A 20,157-nucleotide genomic window follows, 5' to 3' on the forward strand; every position below is an offset into this window, starting at 1 on the left:
CTGTTGTTCACTGATGGCCTGATACAGTTCATAAAGTGCCGCATTCCTGTCACTGCTGCTGGAGGTTGGAGGGATATATGCTGCAATTAGCAAAACCGCAGTAAATTCCCTCAGCAGATAGAAAGGGCGGCACTTTATAATCATGAACTCCGCCAGTGGTGAACAGTGTCTGCATACTACCACGGCATCCTGGTACCACGCATCCCGAATGTAAGCACAAACCCCACCGCCGCATTGTTTACATCCGTTGCCAAGGGCTCTGTCTGCTCGATAGCATGTTAGCTGTTCAAGTTGTACAGCGGAGTCGGGGATGTTGTCATTCAGCCATGTTTCAGTGAAAACAAGCACACAGCAGTTACTCACTGTCCGATTCGCTGATCTTAGTCCAAGGACGGTACATTAGCCAGGATGATGGATGGTATGGCTGGGCGAGATGGGTTAGCCGCTAGCCTAGCTCGGATACCTCCACGCTTGCCCCTCTTCTGCTTCCTCGCACACCGTTTCCGACGTAATCCTTGTTCTTGCGGATGTCTAGCAGAGCCTGTTGACTGTACATGTAATCTGATGCAGACAGACGAGACGAACACAACAAACTTTCTGACGAACACTTATTAAATAAAGAAAACACTGCTTTGTCGGAGGAGCGAGTGGTCGCTGCGTCTGCACGTGCCGCCATCACACACATACCCCTTTTCCACCAAACTGGTTCCAGGGCTGGTGCTAGAGCTGGTGCTAGAGCTGGTTCGTGGTTGGTTCAACTGCGAACCGGTTTGCTTTTCCACAGGCGGGTGCCAGCCAGAGAGCCACGTCATCGCGTCAATGTATACGTATACGTCACGTCATTTCCTCAATAGAACAAGCGCCAAATTCAATCACCACAACAAAGATGGAGGACTACGTTGCGGTCATACCTGTCAAGTATCCCGTTTTGGCCGGGAAAGTCCTGTATTTTACCCTTCTTTCCCGCCGTCCTCCCGTACTAGTATTTTCCCGTAAATATCCTGTATTTTAACCTGCGTTATTAAAAAATAATAATACCAGGCCCGGGCGGAGTAAAAAAAAAAAAAAAGAAACATCCCCTGACCTCTGCCCTGAGCTCTGTCACTAGCTGTTGGCTTTTCGAGCCTTTCTTGGGGAGCAAAATTTGGCGATCCAGCAAGTAAATACTGCTTGACGATTATGCAGCGAACAGCGATCACGCTCAAGAAGACGGTCAATAATCCCACCCCCGCTCGCTGACGTAAGCCCGAAGCCCCCAACGTAACGTGGTTTTGAGAGCCAGGAACCGGTGCTTTGTCTGTGGAAAACCAAAGAACTGGTGCTAAGTCTGGCTCTAGCTCCGAACCAGCCCTGGAACCAGTTTGGTGGAAAAGGGGTAACATTAACAACACACATCCATATCAGTTTGAACTAGAAAAGCTTGCTCAGCTAAAGAGCTACAGATTAGTAGTCATAATAACAATACTAAGAATAATCATCATCCTCCTAATACTATTGTTATGCAAAATGAGGATGCAATAATGACAACAACAGCAATAATCTTAAATGAATTATCTCAGCATTATTTAGCGGCAGGTCAAATAGCCATCAGAGTAGCTGCAAGGAAGGAACAACAGGCTCACATAGCATAACTGAAATCCTTACTAATTCCATAATAGGAATATGAGTGTCTAATCATGAGTGACATAAGTAGAGGCAGAAGTTCTATTCTCAATATTATCGCTAGCACTGTGATGTCCAGCAGTTTTCCTATGAATAGTGATAATATTATCAGAAGGAGCAGAATCCAGCTTGGTTGCAAGTAGGCCAAAACTGTCCACAGTAGTATTTCAAAACAGTGTTGAATTAGTCATCTCATAAGAAAATCGACTCGGCTTACAACCTGACCAATCACAGGCTCAGGTTCAGGAGGTGAGTCTGAAGAAAATTTTTGACAACCTAAACTACAACTAAGGCCAAGTATCGGTGCATCGTTGGACTATTCACCCAAGGTGGATGAGGGGACTGAAACACAGAACAAGAAGAAAGCAGAAAAAGAAGAGAAAATATGAATATGTAATCCCAGTTATTAATACTACAGCCTAGGTCTAGGTTCATCTACGGCCTGGCCACCTACAATTAGACTAGGATTCTTTTTTTTGGGGGGGGGAGGGGCGGCACATTCAGAGTTGATGTTTGTGGTGTAAAAATGTGAGGCTATTCCTCCTAGAAGACTGAGCCACATTTAAGGTCCTGATGACCTGGACCACCACTTCTGCAGTGCTGCCCTAGAGTTAGGACATGGGGGGGCCGCATGCTTACCTCAACACAGATTGTTCCTTAACACCGCTAGGTTACCCCAATCTGGCCAGACAAGGCCGGAGCATGTCGTGGTCTCATCTGCTCTCCCTGCCCATTGTCCCCATGAGGACATCCAGGTGACACCACCAGAGCAGCGCTCTCATGGATAGACCTCAGACCCAGCACAGGTGTCCACTTCGGAGACTGCAAGGACCAACACTGACCAGGCAGTGTGATCTCAGGCAGCACCACAGCTGGGGATACCAGGGTCTGCTCCTGAAGAGCCTATCCATCAGCACCCCTGGAACTCCATGCTAAAGACCCAGACATCCACCCTGGAGACTGCAAGGAGCAGCAGTGAGTAGGCAATGTGATCTCAGGCAGCACCAGGGCTGGCCATACTGGGGGTCAGCTCCTGCAGAGCCTAGCCCACAGCTCCCCTGGACCTCACTGTCTAAGACCAAGGACCCCCAGGGTGTCCTTTCAGGAATAACCAGGACCAGCCTCGACTCAGCCGTGCCTTCCCAGATACCCTGAGAGCTGGAAGGACCAGGGCCAGCAACGACAGAGCACTGCCTCCCAGATCCCCATAGACACCCTAGGCAAAAGCAATTTCCTGCGTTCCATACACCGCACAAGCCCAGGAAATACTACATTGCAATATCCAGTGTTCCATACATCGCACAACCCCTGGATATGCATAAAGCATTGATCTCTGTTACCACTCACCTCAGTCAAGACTGCAGCAAGATCAGGGAAGTCCTCTGAGAGCCAGGCAGGTCCCTATTGGACACAGACTTTACATTGAATGTAAATGAAATAAACGTGATGACCATCTGAAAATGGTTATTACTAATTTTTACCACAGGGTCGGCCATGAGATTGCATTTCTGTGTTGCCGCCAGATTGCCGCCCACTAGTGATGTCATCAATGGTGCGACCCCGGCCGGGATCAGCAGGGATCTTTAACTAGTTAAAATGTCAAGTTAGGACTGGGAATCTTCATCAGACAGCTAAAGAATCCATACAGTGCCTAAGTAGGCCGAGGTGGGGAGGAAATTGAGAAAAGAGAAAAAGCCACTCACACAGTGCCCAATAAGGCCCAGATGGGGGAGGAAACAAAGAAAAGAGACCCACACAGCATCCACCTAGGCACCGATGGGGGAGGAAAAACAGAATGAGTATGTGGGTAGCACTTCTAGTCTGAAAGGGGACTTAAATGTCCAAGGCACTGGTGGGTGAGGTTTTGAAATTTTACCTCTATTATTCTCCCTGTGTTGTGTGGCGACTTCACGGTTTGGAATAGAGAGTAAAAGACAATGCACGGGGCTGGCGCATGTTACTGCAGATCCCTTCAACTTTGTGCAAACCCATAATAACAGCAATGACAACATTAATAAGACTAACAACTAGTAGTAGATGAAGATTAAGATGAGAAAGGACAAAGACAGAAAATAAGACAGAATACAGAACTAGGTGAGATAAATATAGAAATAAAAACTATCACAGTCAACCCTATCAAGTCCTGTAGTAGTAGTTACCTAACGATCCAAGTTAGTTGCTAGTATTTCCAGACACATCATCAGTAGTGGACCCCAGGATCATCGAGTGTTTCAGCCATTATCACCTCTCCTGAGCTGAGATGAGGGCAATCAAATCCTCGGCGTGTGTCCTGTAGCCAATTAGCTTAAATAAAGTTTAAGTTTCCCCAGTTAAAGTCAATGTTTTGGTAAGTATCAATGGGTCTAAGTTGTAAAGACAGTAGGCTGTAGAAACAATAAGAACTGTTTACTCACCTCTTGTCCACCCCAGATTGGCTGTTAACATCGCTAGGTTGCCTCAACCTGGTCGAAGAAGGCTGAAACTCTATACACCACACAACCCCAGGAAATACTAGTCTGCCAAGTCCAGTGCCCCATACACCGCACGACCTCCGGACTTGCTAAATCCACCAGCATGTGTAATATCCAATGTTTAAGATCTGCTGGAGGACCTATTAGGCTTGTAAAAACAATAATTGGAAAAATAATCCAGAAATTGCTATAGTTTCCCACCTTCAAACAGCATTGAATTGGGTCCCCATTGACTTGTATAGGTTTAAGCCTGAGGGTAGTCAGTGTAAATCAAGTCTTTCTCACTGCTGTTAAAATTAGCCAATCAGAGCCCTACTTCCTGCTATTTTATATCCAATAATGCACAGCTTTTGTGTAAAAAATCTGTTTTTCTTGAATAACTTTTTTCTGTATTAGCTCAAGATTTGGGGTCAATTTCTGGCAGGGGGTTTGTGGGGATTCCACATCCATCAGCATATAGCGTGTCGCTATTGAATCGTTGGAAGGGGGCGCAATAGCGAAATTTAAAAATCATCAAATTAGTTTTTCGTGAATAACTTTTTTTCTTAACAAGATAGAGACCTAGAGTTAATTTGCGTCAGGATTCCATTTATCTGCTGTCCCTTGCTGCTTATTTGCAGCAGGATCATCATCCATTGTGTGGTAGGTCATCTTGTAGCCCTCTTGGATCCTGCAGTGGTTGCAAAAGATGAAGTTGTTTCATTTTTAAGATGTGACTCCTAAGCTGCAGATGATGAAAAGGTGCATTTCTCACCATTGAGGGCTGGAGGGGGTAAGTAGCTGCTAAAAAAAATGTTAAAATAGGACTTCATTAAAAATAATTTTGATGCTGGTGCTTTAAAATTACTTTGGGGTTATGAGATTTTAGACTGTGGACACTCATCATAGCTGTTCAGCTTTTTACTTTTTGCCAGGACCCAGGTTCCAGCCCAGGTTACCCATGTCAGTGTCCACAGCCTTATCCACTTTGCCACTGGAGAACACATCCCGAAGGGGTTAGATAATAGAAGCTTAGAAGCTTAACAATGATAACCCACTCAAATAAAACACAGCAAAGGGAAAACAAGGGGTAGTAATTACATTAGAAACTTAAAAACATGGAAGTGCTTAAAAGATACCCAGGAAAGAATTGTGTTAAGAGAGTTCAGCATCAAGGAGGACATTTTTGTTTTAATTTAAATCCAAATGGAAGTGTTATTCTGCAGATCTGATCCCAATGAAAACCTGGTGGGGAGGAAAAAAGGACAGAGTTCAAAATATATCAAACTTGCAAAAACATTGTGTTAAAAAAGTTTATGGATATGTTTAATATTTCTCATTTAATCCACTAGGTTCTATAGTTTGTAATAATGTCACACCGCGGTGAGGTCAAGTTGGGTTTTTGTCCTGTCTCCATGTCTTGTCTTGTCATTTCCTGTTTTATTTTGAAAAGTAACTCTCCTCTCGTTTCAGGTCACTTGCCCTTCCTCGTGTGTCTCGGTCTGATTGCCTGTTGAGTGTTTCCACCTGTCCCTTGTTACCCTGTGTATATGAGTCTGCGTTTCCCTTTGTCTTGTGCCAGTGTGTTCGTCTTCGTCGATGTCTGTGTGCGTTCACTCCAGTCTACCACAGTCTTGTCTCTGTCCTGTACCCAGTCCCATTTGGTTTTTGTTCTGGTTCCTCCTAGATGAGAGTGATTTTCTGTTATAAGTTTCATAGCGTAGTGCCTCCAGTTTTCAGGAGAGTTTTTTGTTGGTTCGACTTCTTTTGTTATTTCTTTTGCCTATGTAGCAGGAGTGATTTTCTGTTTCTATTAACGTTTCATAGTCTTTTGTGTTTTCCTCCTTTAGTGGAGCGATTATTATTTTGGTACCTTTTGTAGCCACGCTTCTCCCATAGGGAATTATATAGAGCTAATTTTCTTAGCCTGCTTCTGTTACTCGATCTCGGAGGATTCGAATCTGATTCTTGCAATAAAGACTTTTATTGAAGAAATCCTGCATCTGCGTCCTGTGTCCTAGCCTGGGTGTGACAGATCTTAGGCTGTTTAGGCTATTTACATCTCACAAAACTGCAATTTTTTTTCACAGACAACTTCAGATGGCTATTCAAACTTGCGCTGATGGATTTGTTTACTTCAAGGAAGCAGACATGTTTGTAAAAGTAGCAGTCACATGGCTGACCACCGTATTCAAAGTCATCTTCCATATCCTCAGAATCATCTAAATATTCAGCCATTATTGAGAAAATACTTACCAGTATGCTACAAAAACATTGTGCCTCTGAGTTCATATTACTTGGTTGAATTAATCTACAGGAGCGCTTCAGACTAGTTGTAAATACACTGAGCGAGACTTTCACAAGACTCTGCGTGACTTTGTATTACAGCTACTTTTATAAACGTGTCTGTTTCCTTGATGTAAAACAAACCCATCAGTATAAATTTGAATAACCATCTTAAGTTGTCTGTGAAAAAAATATGGTTTTGTAGGATGTAAACAGCCTAAACAGCCATGAAATGAAGAGGCACTTCTAAAAATAATATACGATAATCATGTGGTAAACAGCTTTCAGCTGCAGGTCAGTGCGTCTTTCTTGGACCAGGTAGCTTAATCACAGTGCTGTTTCATTGCACTTTCCTGCTGTGTTAAATGTGTGATCAGATTGATAGATTGTTTGGTAAAACATTTTGTCCTACCTGCCATCTCACAAATACTGCAGAACATTTTGTCTATTCCGTCTACATTTTCATTTCTGAACCATTTTAATTTCTCCTGCCATTCTGATTTGAAACATTGTGTTTGGAAAGGCTGCTGTCCAATTTTCTGTTTATTGAGGAGCAGAAGAGCTTGACGCTTTTATGTGGCCTTACTTGCCTCAACTGCAATACTTATTTCACCATTGTTTGATTAAAAAAAAATTGGCTAAGGGATGTCGGCTTTAATGGCTGTCAGCCACAGCGTGGGTCCGCAGGGCTGTGGCTGCAAAGTGCAACCTGAATTCAGAGGAAAAACCTAACTTTTGCAAAGTATATATACACACATTAATATTTGCAGCTTATCTTACAGCTCACACAATATTAGGCTATTTAACATCGGCTACCTTTAATTCATTGTTATTTATTTATTTGGCATATTTTTTGCTGAACATTTTGGCCATTGATATTTTCATATGCCTGTCATTTACACTTGATGGCCAAAACCTGGCATATTCTGGCTAACCTAAAGTCTGAGCATGAGATATTTTTCAGGCATACATGCTTAATTATGTCAGGGCTGACTGGTATTTTGCATGTGCTGACCTCATTTGCAGGGCTGGACCCCCCCTGAAAAGTCAGAAGATCAGGAGGAGGGAGAGAAGACAGACAAGCCAGAGGAAGTAAGTGCAGGGGATGTCGCACATAAACAGTGATGCCACAGATGCAAGCAGGTACTCAAATTGGGGGAGAGAGAAAGAGAAAGAAAATGTATTTGGTGGTGAACACTAATCAGAGCTGTATGCTGACTTTTTTAGGTGGTACTGCTGGAGCTAGCAAGTTTTATTTGATATTGATCAGAAATTCAGTGACATATTGTCACATTGAATAACAATTACATTGGTTCTTTAATGTTCAAACTTGAGAAATGAACAGTGTTGAAGAGAAAAGAGCCAGCTGATAGCAAGGGAGAGATACAGCATTTATTTGTGTTTGAAGTTATTTTAAAATTATTAAAGCGATAGTTAGGATTTTTGGAAAAAAAAAAAAACAAAAAACAAAAAACAATGAAAGTAATGAAAGTATTCAGACCCTCTTCAATTTTTCAAACTAAATGGACGGCACCTGAATGACCTACATGAGTGTGACAGTAAAGGGTCTGAATACTTATTTTCATGTGATATTTCAGATTTTCTTTTTTAATTAATTTGCAAAAAATTCTAAAATTCTTGGTTTGGGCTGGAGATGTGGAGTGGAGATTCATGAGGAAAATTTTGAATTTTTTTGACTTTGACACAAGGCTACTTTCATTAACCACTGTATATATTAGACTTTTTGGTTATTATACAGCTCAATCTCCATTTCTTACTTATTACAGTTTATTTTTCTTTGCAACAGTGAAAGCTCAATTTTTATTAATAGTTGTTATTGTATTTATAAGCTATAGATCTATCTTAACACAATGTAAAAATGGATTATTCTGTAATTGGAAATTGTATTTGAGAGTATGTTTTTGGTAACTCTTTCAGGAAACAGAACAGTACCCTTCAGACCCAGATGTTCCTCCACTGAAGAGAACTGAGAGTGTCTTTGTAAGTTTGCAGACAAACCAGTGTGTATTTTGAAATCAGTTGTGATGACAAAATTACGAACTATATTATTGTTGATGAGATAGGCGTAATTGGAAAATTTAAGTGGGAAATATTATTTAAAAACTTACAAATTGAGTCCCATCTGACTTTTTCTTTTCTAGCTTACAAACAAAATGCTTGGGATCTCTGAATATAAATCAATGACAAGCAGTGAAATAAGTGAGGATGAGTATGTGCCTAGTTCTACACCAGAAGCAGAAGTATTGGAGGAAGATCTCAAACTGCTCAAGTCTCCAAGAAACTACAGTTCATCAAATAACTTGAAGAAAGGTCATATCAAGCCTGTTAAATGCAGACAGATCACATCTTCCTCTTCCCAATCCATGGCAGATTGTGAGTTATCAGAATCCTCCAGTGACATGGATGTAAAAGTCTTGAGGCTGAAAAAGAAAAACAATGGTGGTAGAGTGTACAATAAGAAGCACTACTGTTTGTACTGTTTTAAACCATATGCCAAAATTGCACGGCACTTGGATAAGAAACACAACAACTTGGAGGAGGTAGCTCGAGCATTCAGTTATCCAAAAGGATCAGCGGAGAGAAAGCTGCAGATAACTCTAATTCAAAATAAAGGCAATCGTCGCCACAATTTTGAGGTCCTGGAGGAGGGTAAAGGGGTGATGGTTCCCCCTCAGCAAAGCATTAAACCAGTGAATGTAAAAGACTATTTGCACTGCACATACTGTGAGGCATTACTCAAAAGGAAAGTGATGTGGCGGCACATGGAAAAATGCCAACTGGCAAAGAAAAGCATAAAGCCAGGCAGAACTAGAGTGCAGTCACTTTGTCATTTATCTCCTTTGGGACAGGCTGTCCAGCAGCACAAAGTCTGGGGCCTAGTAAATGGCATGAATCAAGACAGCATAATGGACATAATTTGGCATGAAAAATATATTCTGAAGTTAGGAGAACACTTCTATAACAAAAAAAGGCACAGACAAAAGCCAACACCAATACATCAGACAAAAAATGCGGGAAATGGGAAGATTAGTTCTTGTAGAAAAGACCCTTGGCAAGCTGACAACAATACATGACTTCTTTCTGCCAGCAAACTTCTGCCACATCGTGAAAGCTGTGAAGATGGTCTGTGGACGGAGTGAAGATACCAGCAGTTTCAAGATTCCATCCTTGGCACTCAAACTAGGCCATAGTCTAACTAAAATAGCAGATATTGCAGAGTTTGAAGCAAGGATGTCAGAGAAAAAGAAGACCCTTGAAAATGTGGTGACATTCAGGACATTGAAAGAGAATAAATGGGATGAGTGGGTGTCTTCACATGCACTGAGGAACCTCAGAGAGTCAAAATGGAATAAACCTCTTATCCCCTACTGTGAAGATGTTGTGAGACTGCACAACCATATTGACACAGAAAGGCCCAAGTATCGATCCAATCTTGAAACTGCACCAAATAAGAGGAACTGGGCAAGTCTTGCTAAACTAACGCTTCGTGAAGTGATCATCTTCAATCGCAGGAGAGAGGGAGAAGTTTCAAAGATGTCCCTGAATGACGTCATGTTGAGAAACACCTTTGCCAGTAATCCAGATCTTGAAGTTGCCTTGACTGATATGGAAAAGAAGCTCTGCAAATACTTTGAGTGTGTGGAAATCAAAGGTAAGCGGGACAAAAAGGTTCCTGTCTTACTCAGCCCAGAGATGGTGTCCTCCATACAGATGCTGGTGAATTATCGACGCCAATGTGATGTGCCAGATGAGAATGTGTATTTGTTTGGTAGACCTGAGGCAGAAAGTCACCTCAGAGGATCTGATGCCATCCATGCTATCGCATGTGAATGCGGGGTGAAGGACCCTCAAACATTGACATCGACAAGATTAAGGAAACAAATGGCAACAATGTCACAAGTTCTGAACTTGAAAGACAATGAGGACTGCCTCGCAGGTTTTATGGGTCACAACATCAGGGTCCATTGACAATATTATCGGCTCCCTGAAGGGACATTACAAGTTGCCAAGGTTGCAAAGTTGCTTATGGTCTGTGAGAGAGGAGAGCTATCACAATTTAAAGGCATGACATTGGACGAGATCAACGTTGATCATTGCACACACTATTTTTATCATTTTAATTTGTGATGGTTTAAATGTGTCATAGGTTTGTCATGCTGGTTCACAACATTTTTTGCTGTGTTTATTCAGAGGAAGTACCTGAAGACGGCTCTCCATCTGCAAGTGAAGATGAAGATGTGATGTCGAGTCTATCCTCTAACTCATCAGCTACATTCACTGAACTAATGGTTCTCGAAGTGGGGTCTGGGCACTCCCAGGGGTTCCTGGGTGTTCCCAGCAAGGAGGGGAATAATTTGTTTTCACTTGTTCACACCATAACACAATTACAGAATGTATGACTATTTTGTCATGGATTTAGTAAACTTTATGTATGTAAAACATCTAAAGCTTTTATCTAATGGGGTTCTAAGGTCTAATTTGTGTCAGTTTTGGGGCTCTTGGGTCGGGTATCAACCCTGCTATATACTTAAAAACAAAACAAGTCAATGTTGGCATGGCTTGTGTCCTCATAGTCCATGGAGAGGATGATTTAGTACATTCAGTGCTTCAAGTGAGCTTTTCTAACATTGCATCTTTATGTTTTTCCTTGAAGGTCTAAGAGAAATCTAACATTATACTGTCAATCTGTTTGCCTACAGGTAGATCAAGGACCTGGACAGAGGAGGACTGTGAGTCTGATACCTCATCACAGCCAAGCAAAGGACGGTCAAGACCAGTGAAAAAGAACAGACGTGTTGAGAGGAGACCTACAGAGGAGGACCAGGACTCTGATGCTTCATCACAGCTAACCAGAGGTATTTTAAAGGAACGGTTAATCCAAAATCATTATCTACTCACCCTCATGCTGATGAGAAATCCGGTGTAGTTTTTTAATCCTCTACAGGCGAACAGGCTACAGTTAATATTTAGGCTACAAAAATGTACTGAATTATGTTTTAAGTCAACTGTATAAGTCATGGCTTCGAGACACTTGGATTGCAGCGAACAAGCAGTATGAAAAATTTTACAAAGTTTTTGGGTAGTTTTATGGGCTGTTACCATCATCACCCGTTATATGGATAAATGCTTTGGGATGTTCACCTGGACAGAGGAGGACCATGAGTCTGATACCTCATCACAGCCAAGAAAAGGTATTTGACCAATAACCTGTTTCAGTGGGTGTAACAATCCACTTAACAATTCTTTTTTTTTTTTTGCCAACATTCTTTTTATTGTTTTCACAATATAACAAAGAAATACAAAGAAATACAATTACATGTCTTGAATGAACATGTCAACCCCCCCCACCCCCGGCCCTTACAAGTTTTCAAATTCTTGGTTGGGAATCAGGTTAGTGAGTTCATTATATATATATATATATATGAAAAAATAAATAATATTAAAACACACATATTTCTGTAATATAAAGTACTACAAAGCGCTACTGTTTACATGTCCCCACGCTCTTCCACCACATGAGACAAGTCTGTCTCATGTGGTGGAAGAAATAAAGGGGTCCCAGATCTGGTGGAAATTATGTTTTTGATGTTTCATTGTATATGTAATTTTCTCTAAAGGGAGAGTTGAAGACAGTTCAGACAACCACCTCTTTACACTTGGGCTACTGGTGTTTTTCCATGAGCAGGCTATTACTCTCTTTGCCATTAGTATACTTAAGTCTACAAATATCCGTTGATGTTTTTTAAACTTCAAATTATCTGGATATAGACCAAATATAAATAAATGTGGGACTAAGGGTATTTGAATCTGTAAAATATTTTGAATACGTTGTTTTATTTCTTGCCAGAATTATTGTATTTTTGTACATTGCCAGATACAGTGGAAAAATGTACCTTTTTCCTTCGCACATTTAACACAAATATCAGGTATAGCGCTGTTATATTTGTGAAGTTTTTCTGGAGTGATATATGTTTGCATCAACTGGTTGTATTGTAGTAATTTCAGGCGGGTGTTAGTAGTTCTTGATTGTGCTTGAGAGCATGCCTCCCCCCACTTCTCTATTGGGATGTCCTCCTGTAGATCTTCTCTCCTTCCCCCAGTCATCCTGCTGATGTTTCTGTACTTCCATTTACTAGGCATTTATAAATTTTGGATATTAAACCCGTCCCTGAGCAATCCATATTCATTAATTTTTCTACTGTAGACCTTTCAGGGATGCAGAATGTTTGATTTTGGTGTGTTCTAATGGAGTTTCTCAACTGCAGGTATTTAAAGAAATGATTACAGGGTATATTAAATTTATCAACTATTTCTCCAAATGACATCAGCACTTTTTGTGAGTCGTAAAGGTCTCCTATTTTTCCCAGTCCTTTAGTAGCCCAAGATTTAAACCCCCCGTCTGATTTACCTGGAGGGAAGGAGTAATTACCCCATATTGGGCTGAAGATAGAGAGGGGGGGTGTTTCTCTCAGATATTTTTTAACTTGATGCCACACTACAATCATATTTTTCACAATATGGTTTTTTGTGTTCATTTTGAGGATTTTAGTGCTTGCTGAGTACAGGTATACTGGGAGGGGCAGATTTAGCTGTAGTTCTTCCATTCCTTTCCAGAGAGGAACATCTCTTTCTGTGAAATAAAACAACATTGTTCTTAATTGAGCCGCCCAATACTACCAGAGAGGGCAGGGACATTTGAGTCCCCCTCTGTCATAAGGTAAGTACAGTAGTGATAGTCATGGCCGGGGACGTGTATTATTCCACAAGAATCTAACAAACAGTCTTTTAAGCTGAGTGAACAGGTTACTTGGAGGAGGAAGTGGAAGGTTTTGAAACAAATACAACAATTTGGGCATTATATTCATTTTAAGGACATTTATTTTTCCTATTAGTGACATGGGTATGGGTGTCCACCTTTCCAGTAATTTTGAGATTTCTTGTAGTAATGGTTCATAATTACTGGCAACAACATATTTAAGTTGTGGGACAATTTGAATGCCTAGTTATGTAAAGCAATCCACAATTTTAAATTGAGTGGCTGTTTTAGGAGGACTTTTACTTTCTAACTGATTTAAGAACATTATTGATGATTTTGATTTGTTTAACCCTTTCATGCATAGAGGTCATTACAGTGTACAGCTGTTTAAAAGTGTGTAACGTACACTGTAAGAAATGTCTGTGAAATTAACATTAATATACTGTGAAATCATGACATCAAAAATCCGTAAAAAGAAAAACAATGAATCAGTGTATAATTTAAAGCAATATATTGTAAAAAAAAACAGAACAATGAATGATTTTTAATTTTACAGTTAGTATATGCGAAAAGGATCATATTTTCTTGTAGAATTTATATGTTACTGTATTATAAACATAGAAAAATTGTAATACTTGAACCAACGCAATACAGTTAAAATTACAATATGTCTTATTTTAAATAACTGAAATAAACTGTTAACCATTTTACAAATTCATATGTTGTGATTTCGAGTTAAATGCTATATGATAACATGAAGAAGTTGACAATCAATTAAACATGTTTAGAACTGAGACTTATAGGCTAGTAGAACTGTAGTAATGGTCAAAAATATATTTTGACACAAGATTGACAGCTGTTGGGAGATCCCTATTTTTTGCATTATATTATGATTACATTAAGGTTATAATATTATTTTATCAGGTATTTCGTGTTTACTTTTAGTTTATACTGTCTGTGGTTAATTACGCAGCTCCCTATGGGACATATCAACGTCCAAATCTGTACATTGCTGGAGATTATTTTTCCCCCGGAGACATAAACGGCTTGTTAGAATTTCAAACTGCAGGCACCTATCACAAAGCAGCACCGTCTGTCAACTATTCTCTCATTGGACGATACGTTACCGCGGAGCACTTGGCGCACAGCGGACTTGTGGGAGCAGAGGCTAGGAGTAGTGAGGAGCAGCAAAGAGGAGCAGAAACAATTAACAACAAGAAGCAGAGGAGTTGGGGAGACGACGGAGGAGCACGGAAGAAAAGGAGCAGGAGCTGGGAAGACGAGGAGTGGGGACACCAGGACAGCAGGGTGAAAGAGGAGGAGCAGAGACAAAGGGCGGTAAGCAAACTTGACTTTAGCCACTTGTCAGGTCTTTTGCAGCTCATGAGTAGCAGCTAATAAGTAGCTAGCTTATATGTCCTTTCAATCTTTAACATGATTACATGCCGTTTTTGTAGCAAAACGCTGCTAACTTTGAGAGGCTATGTTCTGCATAGAGATGAACCACGTTGCGTTTTCCACTGTGTTGGCGTTGACTGCAAACGAACATTTTGCACCTATGCTGCTTTCAAAGCTCATTTCTACCGCATACAAAATGTGCCCGAACCGCCTCACACTAGAGCAGTTGTTACAGATTTTAAATGTGCCCTTTTGCTGTGCACACGCCAGTTTCATACTGTAAAAGAGCTCCTACACCATTTGAAAGAGCATGTAGTTGAAGGGCGAGCTGTATCATGTCCTGTAATTCGTTGTAAAAACGTGTTCACTAAGAAATCATCCTTCACTGCTCATATGTCACACCAATACAGAACATGTTCTGTGGAAAACATAAATGACATGTATAGGGAAACAGTGCCTCAGTTTCATGGCGCTGTATGTGAGAATGCTTCCCAAATCTCACCAGATCCATCAACTAGTGAAAACGGTGAACTCCCACAGAATTTCAGTGAGACCTTCCTCAGGAATATTTGTTTATTCTATCTAAAATTGCAAGGACAGCTCTTTCTCCCAGCTTCAACAATACAGACGATTGTTGAAGAGATGCAAAATCTGCATGAGTTAGGACAGGATTACACTTTAAGTAAACTTCGTTCACTTTTAAAAGATGACATGAGGCTAACAGATGATGACGTCACTAAAATCTGTGATTGTGTTAGAGATTCAGATCTATTCTCTGTCTGCCATCATGGGCCACTCAGAACAACATATTCAAGAGCTCAGACATTCAAAAATATGTTTAAGTACATTGAGCCCAAAAAAGTAACATTAGGGATTGATGAGAACATGTCACAAAGATATGCGTACTACATTCCAGTGAAGCAAACATTGAACACCTTATTAGAATCTGAGTTGTGGAAGAATTCAGTATCACAACAGAGTAAAGAAACAGACTCACAGGAGTTTAGTGACATAAATGATGGGCAAACCTTTAAGTCAAACAAGTTCTTCATTGAAAATCCAGATTGCCTGAAGCTAATTTTGTATCAGGATGCATTTGAAATCGCCAGTCCCCTTGGCGCTGCTAAGAAAAAACATAAAGTCCTAGCTGTCTCTTTCTTTGGCAAATTTGCCTACTCATGTGCGGTCAAATACTGATCATATGTCCCTTGTGTTGTTGTGCGGAGAGTAGGACCTAAAACAGTTTGGATGTGCTAAGCTTTTCTCAGAGACGTTATGTCACTAGTGTATAAGTCACCTGAAAATAAGAATCACTTTGCTTTGTTGTTGTGGCTTGCACAACTAGATCTCCATAAATCTTGCATACTGAACCATTAATTTCTCTTTGTTTCCTTTAAAAGGAAAAAATGAGCAGGGATCCATTTGTCCGCCGGCTGGCTGGAGGGATCGTCGAGCTACAAAATGAGTTTAGGCAGTTCTGGGGAGATATCCACCAGTTATTTCACCCCAACCCAGAAAGAGTGCCCATGGAATCACTGGGTAATAATGGTTATAACGCATGTTCCTAGATCCTGACTTTATGTTTCCTTTTCTTCCAAATAGATGTGTAATTATTACTTGTCTGCTACAATAGATGCAGCAGGGCTCGTCCAAGAACAGCCACAGCCAGGCTCCCTGGTTGCGGCACACAGTCCACCTGCTGCCAGAGCTAGCGGCTCCAACCTGTCATTAAATGCGGATATGGTGAGAGACTACCTGCAGTATGTAATGTTTTGTTTGATTTTTGTCATATTACCATTTTGTTTTTGTACCCACAGACTACAGGGAACCGGCCCGACCCAGCCATGGTGGGTGAACCGGTGGTGCAGAAGGTGCCAGTAGTTGCATCTGAAATCTTTCGGTGTGTACAGGTCACTTGGTACATTTCAAAACGATACAACGTGTTGTTTGGGGAATTTAACAGGCCAGGGGGGGAATCAGAAGTTCTTTTGCCTTCGGTTTGATGCCCCCTGTGAATTGTTGAGCACTTCACAGCCTGTGTTGTTTAGCCATGTATGTTTTAAGACATGATAATATGGCATATCAACCTCTGTTGTTTTCCACAGAACTATAGAGACAGATGAAGAGACTTACTGCACAATTGCAGAGGACAACACCAAAAGCCTGGTGAATCTCTTTGAACTATATCCAGGCACTGCAGAGTTTCTCCGCGATGATGACCTCCATCTGTCTGTACACCCCATCAAGATCGATCCCAAACACCAGACAGAATATCTGGAATACGAATTTGACATCGACGGTGTTGTGACCGAGCTGAAAAGATTCTCCGCAGTAAAAATGCCGCTTCAATTCAATTCAATTCAATTCAATTTTATTTGTATAGCGCCAAATCATAAATATACATTATCTCAAGGCACTTTACAGGGTAAGGTCAAGACCTTACTTTGTTACAGAATAAACCCAACAGTTCCCACAAAGAGCAAGCGCTTGGCGACAGGGGGGAGGAAAAACTCCCTTTTAACAGGAAGAAACCTCCAACAGAACCGGGCTCGGGGTGGGCGGCCGTCTGCCTCGACCGGTTGGGTTTAGGAGAAGATAGAAAGAGGGGGAGGGGGAGGAGAGGGGAGAGAAGAGAGAGAGAGAGAGACCAGGAACAGCTGTGTCGGTAATGGTGTTATCAATAATAATGACAGGTAACAGTAAAGATGAGTAGTGGTGGATCTGGATCCTGCTGCTCCCGGGGCAGAGATACCTGCAGAATGAGGACAGAGAGAGGGAGAGAGAGGAGAAGCACAAACTACGAGAGGGAAAAAATACAAAGTTAATGGCATGAAGTTATCGAGAGAGAGGGGGAGAGAGACAGAAATAGAGAGAGAGCGCCCAGTGAATCATGGGAATCCCCCAGCAGTCTAGCTCTATAGCAGCATAACTAAGGGATGGGTCAGGACATACCCGAGCCAGCCTTAACTATAAGCTTTACTAAACAAGACAGTTTTAAGCCTGATCTTAAAGGTAGAGAGGGTGTCTGCCTCCCGAACCCACACTGGGAGCTGGTTCCACAGGAGAGGAGCCTGATAGCTGAAGGCTCTGGCCCCCCATTCTACTCTTACAAACTCTGGGAACCACAAGTTGACCTGCATTTAGAGAGCGAAGTGTCCTATTGGGAAAATAGGGAACTATAAGCTCTCCAAGGTACGATGGTGCCTGACCATGAATGGCTTTGTAGGTGAGGAGGAGGATTTTAAATTCGATTCTAGAGTTTACAGGGAGCCAATGCAGAGAGGCTAACACAGGAGAGATGTGATCTCGTTTCCTAGTTCCTGTCAGTACTTGTGCTGCCGCATTCTGGATCAGTTGGAGGCTTTTTACTGAATTTTTGGGACATCCTGACAATAAAGAGTTACAGTAGTCCAGTCTTGAGGTAACAAATGCATGAACTAGTTTTTCAGCATCCTTTAGACATAGAATGGGTCTGATTTTAGCAATATTGCACAGGTGGAAGAAGGCTGTCCTAGAGACTTGCTTTATATGTGAAGTAAAGGACAAGTCCTGGTCAAAAATGACACCAAGGTTTCTGACTGTAGCACTGGAGGCCAAGGTGATGTCATCCAAAGTCAGTATATTATCACATAGTGTATCTCTGAGGTGTTTTGGGCCAATTACAATAACTTCAGTTTTGTCTGAATTTAAGAGTAAGAAATTAGTGGTCATCCAGGTTTTTATGTCCTTAAGACACACCTGAAGCTTGGCTACCTGGTTAGTCTCACCTGGCTTCATGGATAAGTACAGCTGGGTGTCATCTGCGTAACAATGGAAATTCATCTGGCGCCTCCTAATAATGTTTCCCAGAGGGAGCATATATAGACTGAAGAGCATTGGTCCTAGCACAGAACCTTGTGGAACTCCATGACTAACTTCTGTGATGATAGAGGAGTCATTATTAACATGAACAAACTGGAGTCTATCTGACAGATATGACTTAAACCAGCTTAGTGCGGTTCCTTTGATGCCGACCATATGTTCTAGTCTCTGTAATAAAATCTTATGATCAATGGTGTCAAATGCGGCACTAAGATCTAGTAGGACAAGTACAGAGACAAGTCCATTGTCCGAAGCTATGAGGAGATCATTGGTAACCTTAACCAGAGCTGTTTCTGTGCTATGATGGACTCTAAAACCTGACTGAAAATCTTCAAACAAACCATTCCTGTGCAAATAATCACATAACTGGTTTGCAACAACCTTCTCAAGGATTTTGGAAATAAAGGGGAGGTTGGATATAGGTCTATAATTGGCTAAAACATCAGGATCAAGAGTAGGCTTTTTAAGTAGAGGTTTAATTACTGCAACTTTAAAAGCCTGCGGTACATAACCAGTTGATAAAGATAAGTTAATCAGACTTAATATAGAGGTGTCGATTAAAGGAAAAACTTCTTTGAACAACCTTGTTGGAACGGGGTCAAGAAGACAAGTCGATGGTTTAGATGATGAAACTGTTGAAGTGAGCTCAGGGAGATGTACAGGAGAGAAACAGTCAAAATATAAGCCAGTTACAGTCGACTCTGAGGCTGCTGAACTGGACAGTACATCTGAGCCGGCTGTGGGGAGGAGATGGTGAATTTTTTCTCTAACAGAGACAATTTTATTTGTAAAGAAGCTCATAAAGTCATTACAGCTGAGGGCTAAAGGTATAGATGGATCAACAGAGCTGTGGCTGTCTGTCAGCCTGGCTACAGTGCTGAACAGAAACCTGGGATTGTTCTTGTTTTCTTCTATCAATGATGAATAATAGGATGTTCTGGCTTTACGGAGGCTTTTTTTATATGCCAATAGGCTGTCTTTCCAAGCCTTTAGAGATTCATCCAGGTTAGTAGAACGCCACCTTCTTTCTAGTTTCCTTGAATTTTGCTTTAAAGCTCGTGTTTCTGAGTTGTACCATGGAGCTAGCCTTCTCTGACTCACTACCTTCTTCCTCAGAGGGGCCACAGTGTCTAGAGTTGCACGCAGTGAGGCTACAGTACTGTCAACAAGATCATCAACCTGTGTGGATGTGAAGTTAAGAGAGCTGTTCCCTACTGCATTGATACATGGCAGTGGGCTAAGTACTGATGGGATTCTTTCTTTAAATTTGCTAATGGTATTGTCAGAGAGACACCTGCTGTAATAGATTTTTTCCCCAGATGCTGTGTAGTCCATGACTGAAAACTCAAATGTTAACAGAGAATGGTCAGATAAAAGAGGGTTTCTGGGAGAAACTGTTAGATATTCGATGTCAATCCCATAAGTCAGAACCAGATCAAGGGTATGGTTAAAAGAGTGAGTGGGTTCATTAACATGCTGAGAGAAGCCAATTGAGTCTAATAATGAATTAAATGCAATACTCAGGCTGTCACTTTCAACATCTACGTGAATGTTAAAATCACCCACCATGATAACTTTATCTGTGCTGAGAACTAACTCAGATAAAAAGTCTGAGAACTCGGATAAGAACTCAGAGTAAGGGGCGGGTGGACGATATACAGTAACTAGTAGGACTGGTTTTTGTGTCTTCCAGTTTGGGTGAGACAGACTAAGAATAAGGCT

General features: G+C 41.3%; 1 protein-coding gene and 1 long non-coding RNA gene across 3 annotated transcripts; both read left to right on the forward strand.

Annotated features, from left to right (window-relative positions):
• Window positions 1-1,960: 1,960 nt before the first annotated feature.
• On the forward strand, window positions 1,961-10,778 carry LOC139634798 (uncharacterized). Of its 2 annotated transcripts, XM_071501459.1 has the most exons (3): window positions 1,961-7,490; window positions 8,337-8,399; window positions 8,561-10,778. In XM_071501459.1, exon 3 carries the CDS (start codon window positions 9,429-9,431, stop codon window positions 10,386-10,388), a length of 960 nt encoding a protein of 319 aa, XP_071357560.1. In that variant the 5' UTR covers window positions 1,961-7,490; window positions 8,337-8,399; window positions 8,561-9,428; the 3' UTR covers window positions 10,389-10,778. The 2 variants fall into 2 exon arrangements, with proteins under 2 accessions (XP_071357560.1, XP_071357559.1); XM_071501458.1 differs by having other exon boundaries at window positions 1,961-8,399.
• Window positions 10,779-13,043: 2,265 nt separating this feature from the next.
• On the forward strand, window positions 13,044-17,712 carry LOC139634799 (uncharacterized). Its single transcript, XR_011694066.1, has 3 exons — window positions 13,044-14,514; window positions 15,975-16,113; window positions 16,208-17,712. It is a non-coding gene; the product is annotated as an uncharacterized lncRNA (long non-coding RNA).
• Window positions 17,713-20,157: the final 2,445 nt, after the last annotated feature.

The sequence above is a fragment of the Trachinotus anak genome, unplaced genomic scaffold (genome assembly GCF_046630095.1).
Source record: "Trachinotus anak isolate AG129_WGS33_773 ecotype Australia unplaced genomic scaffold, CSIRO_AGI_Tana_v1 ptg000017l, whole genome shotgun sequence".
Classification (NCBI taxonomy): Eukaryota; Metazoa; Chordata; class Actinopteri; order Carangiformes; family Carangidae; genus Trachinotus; species Trachinotus anak.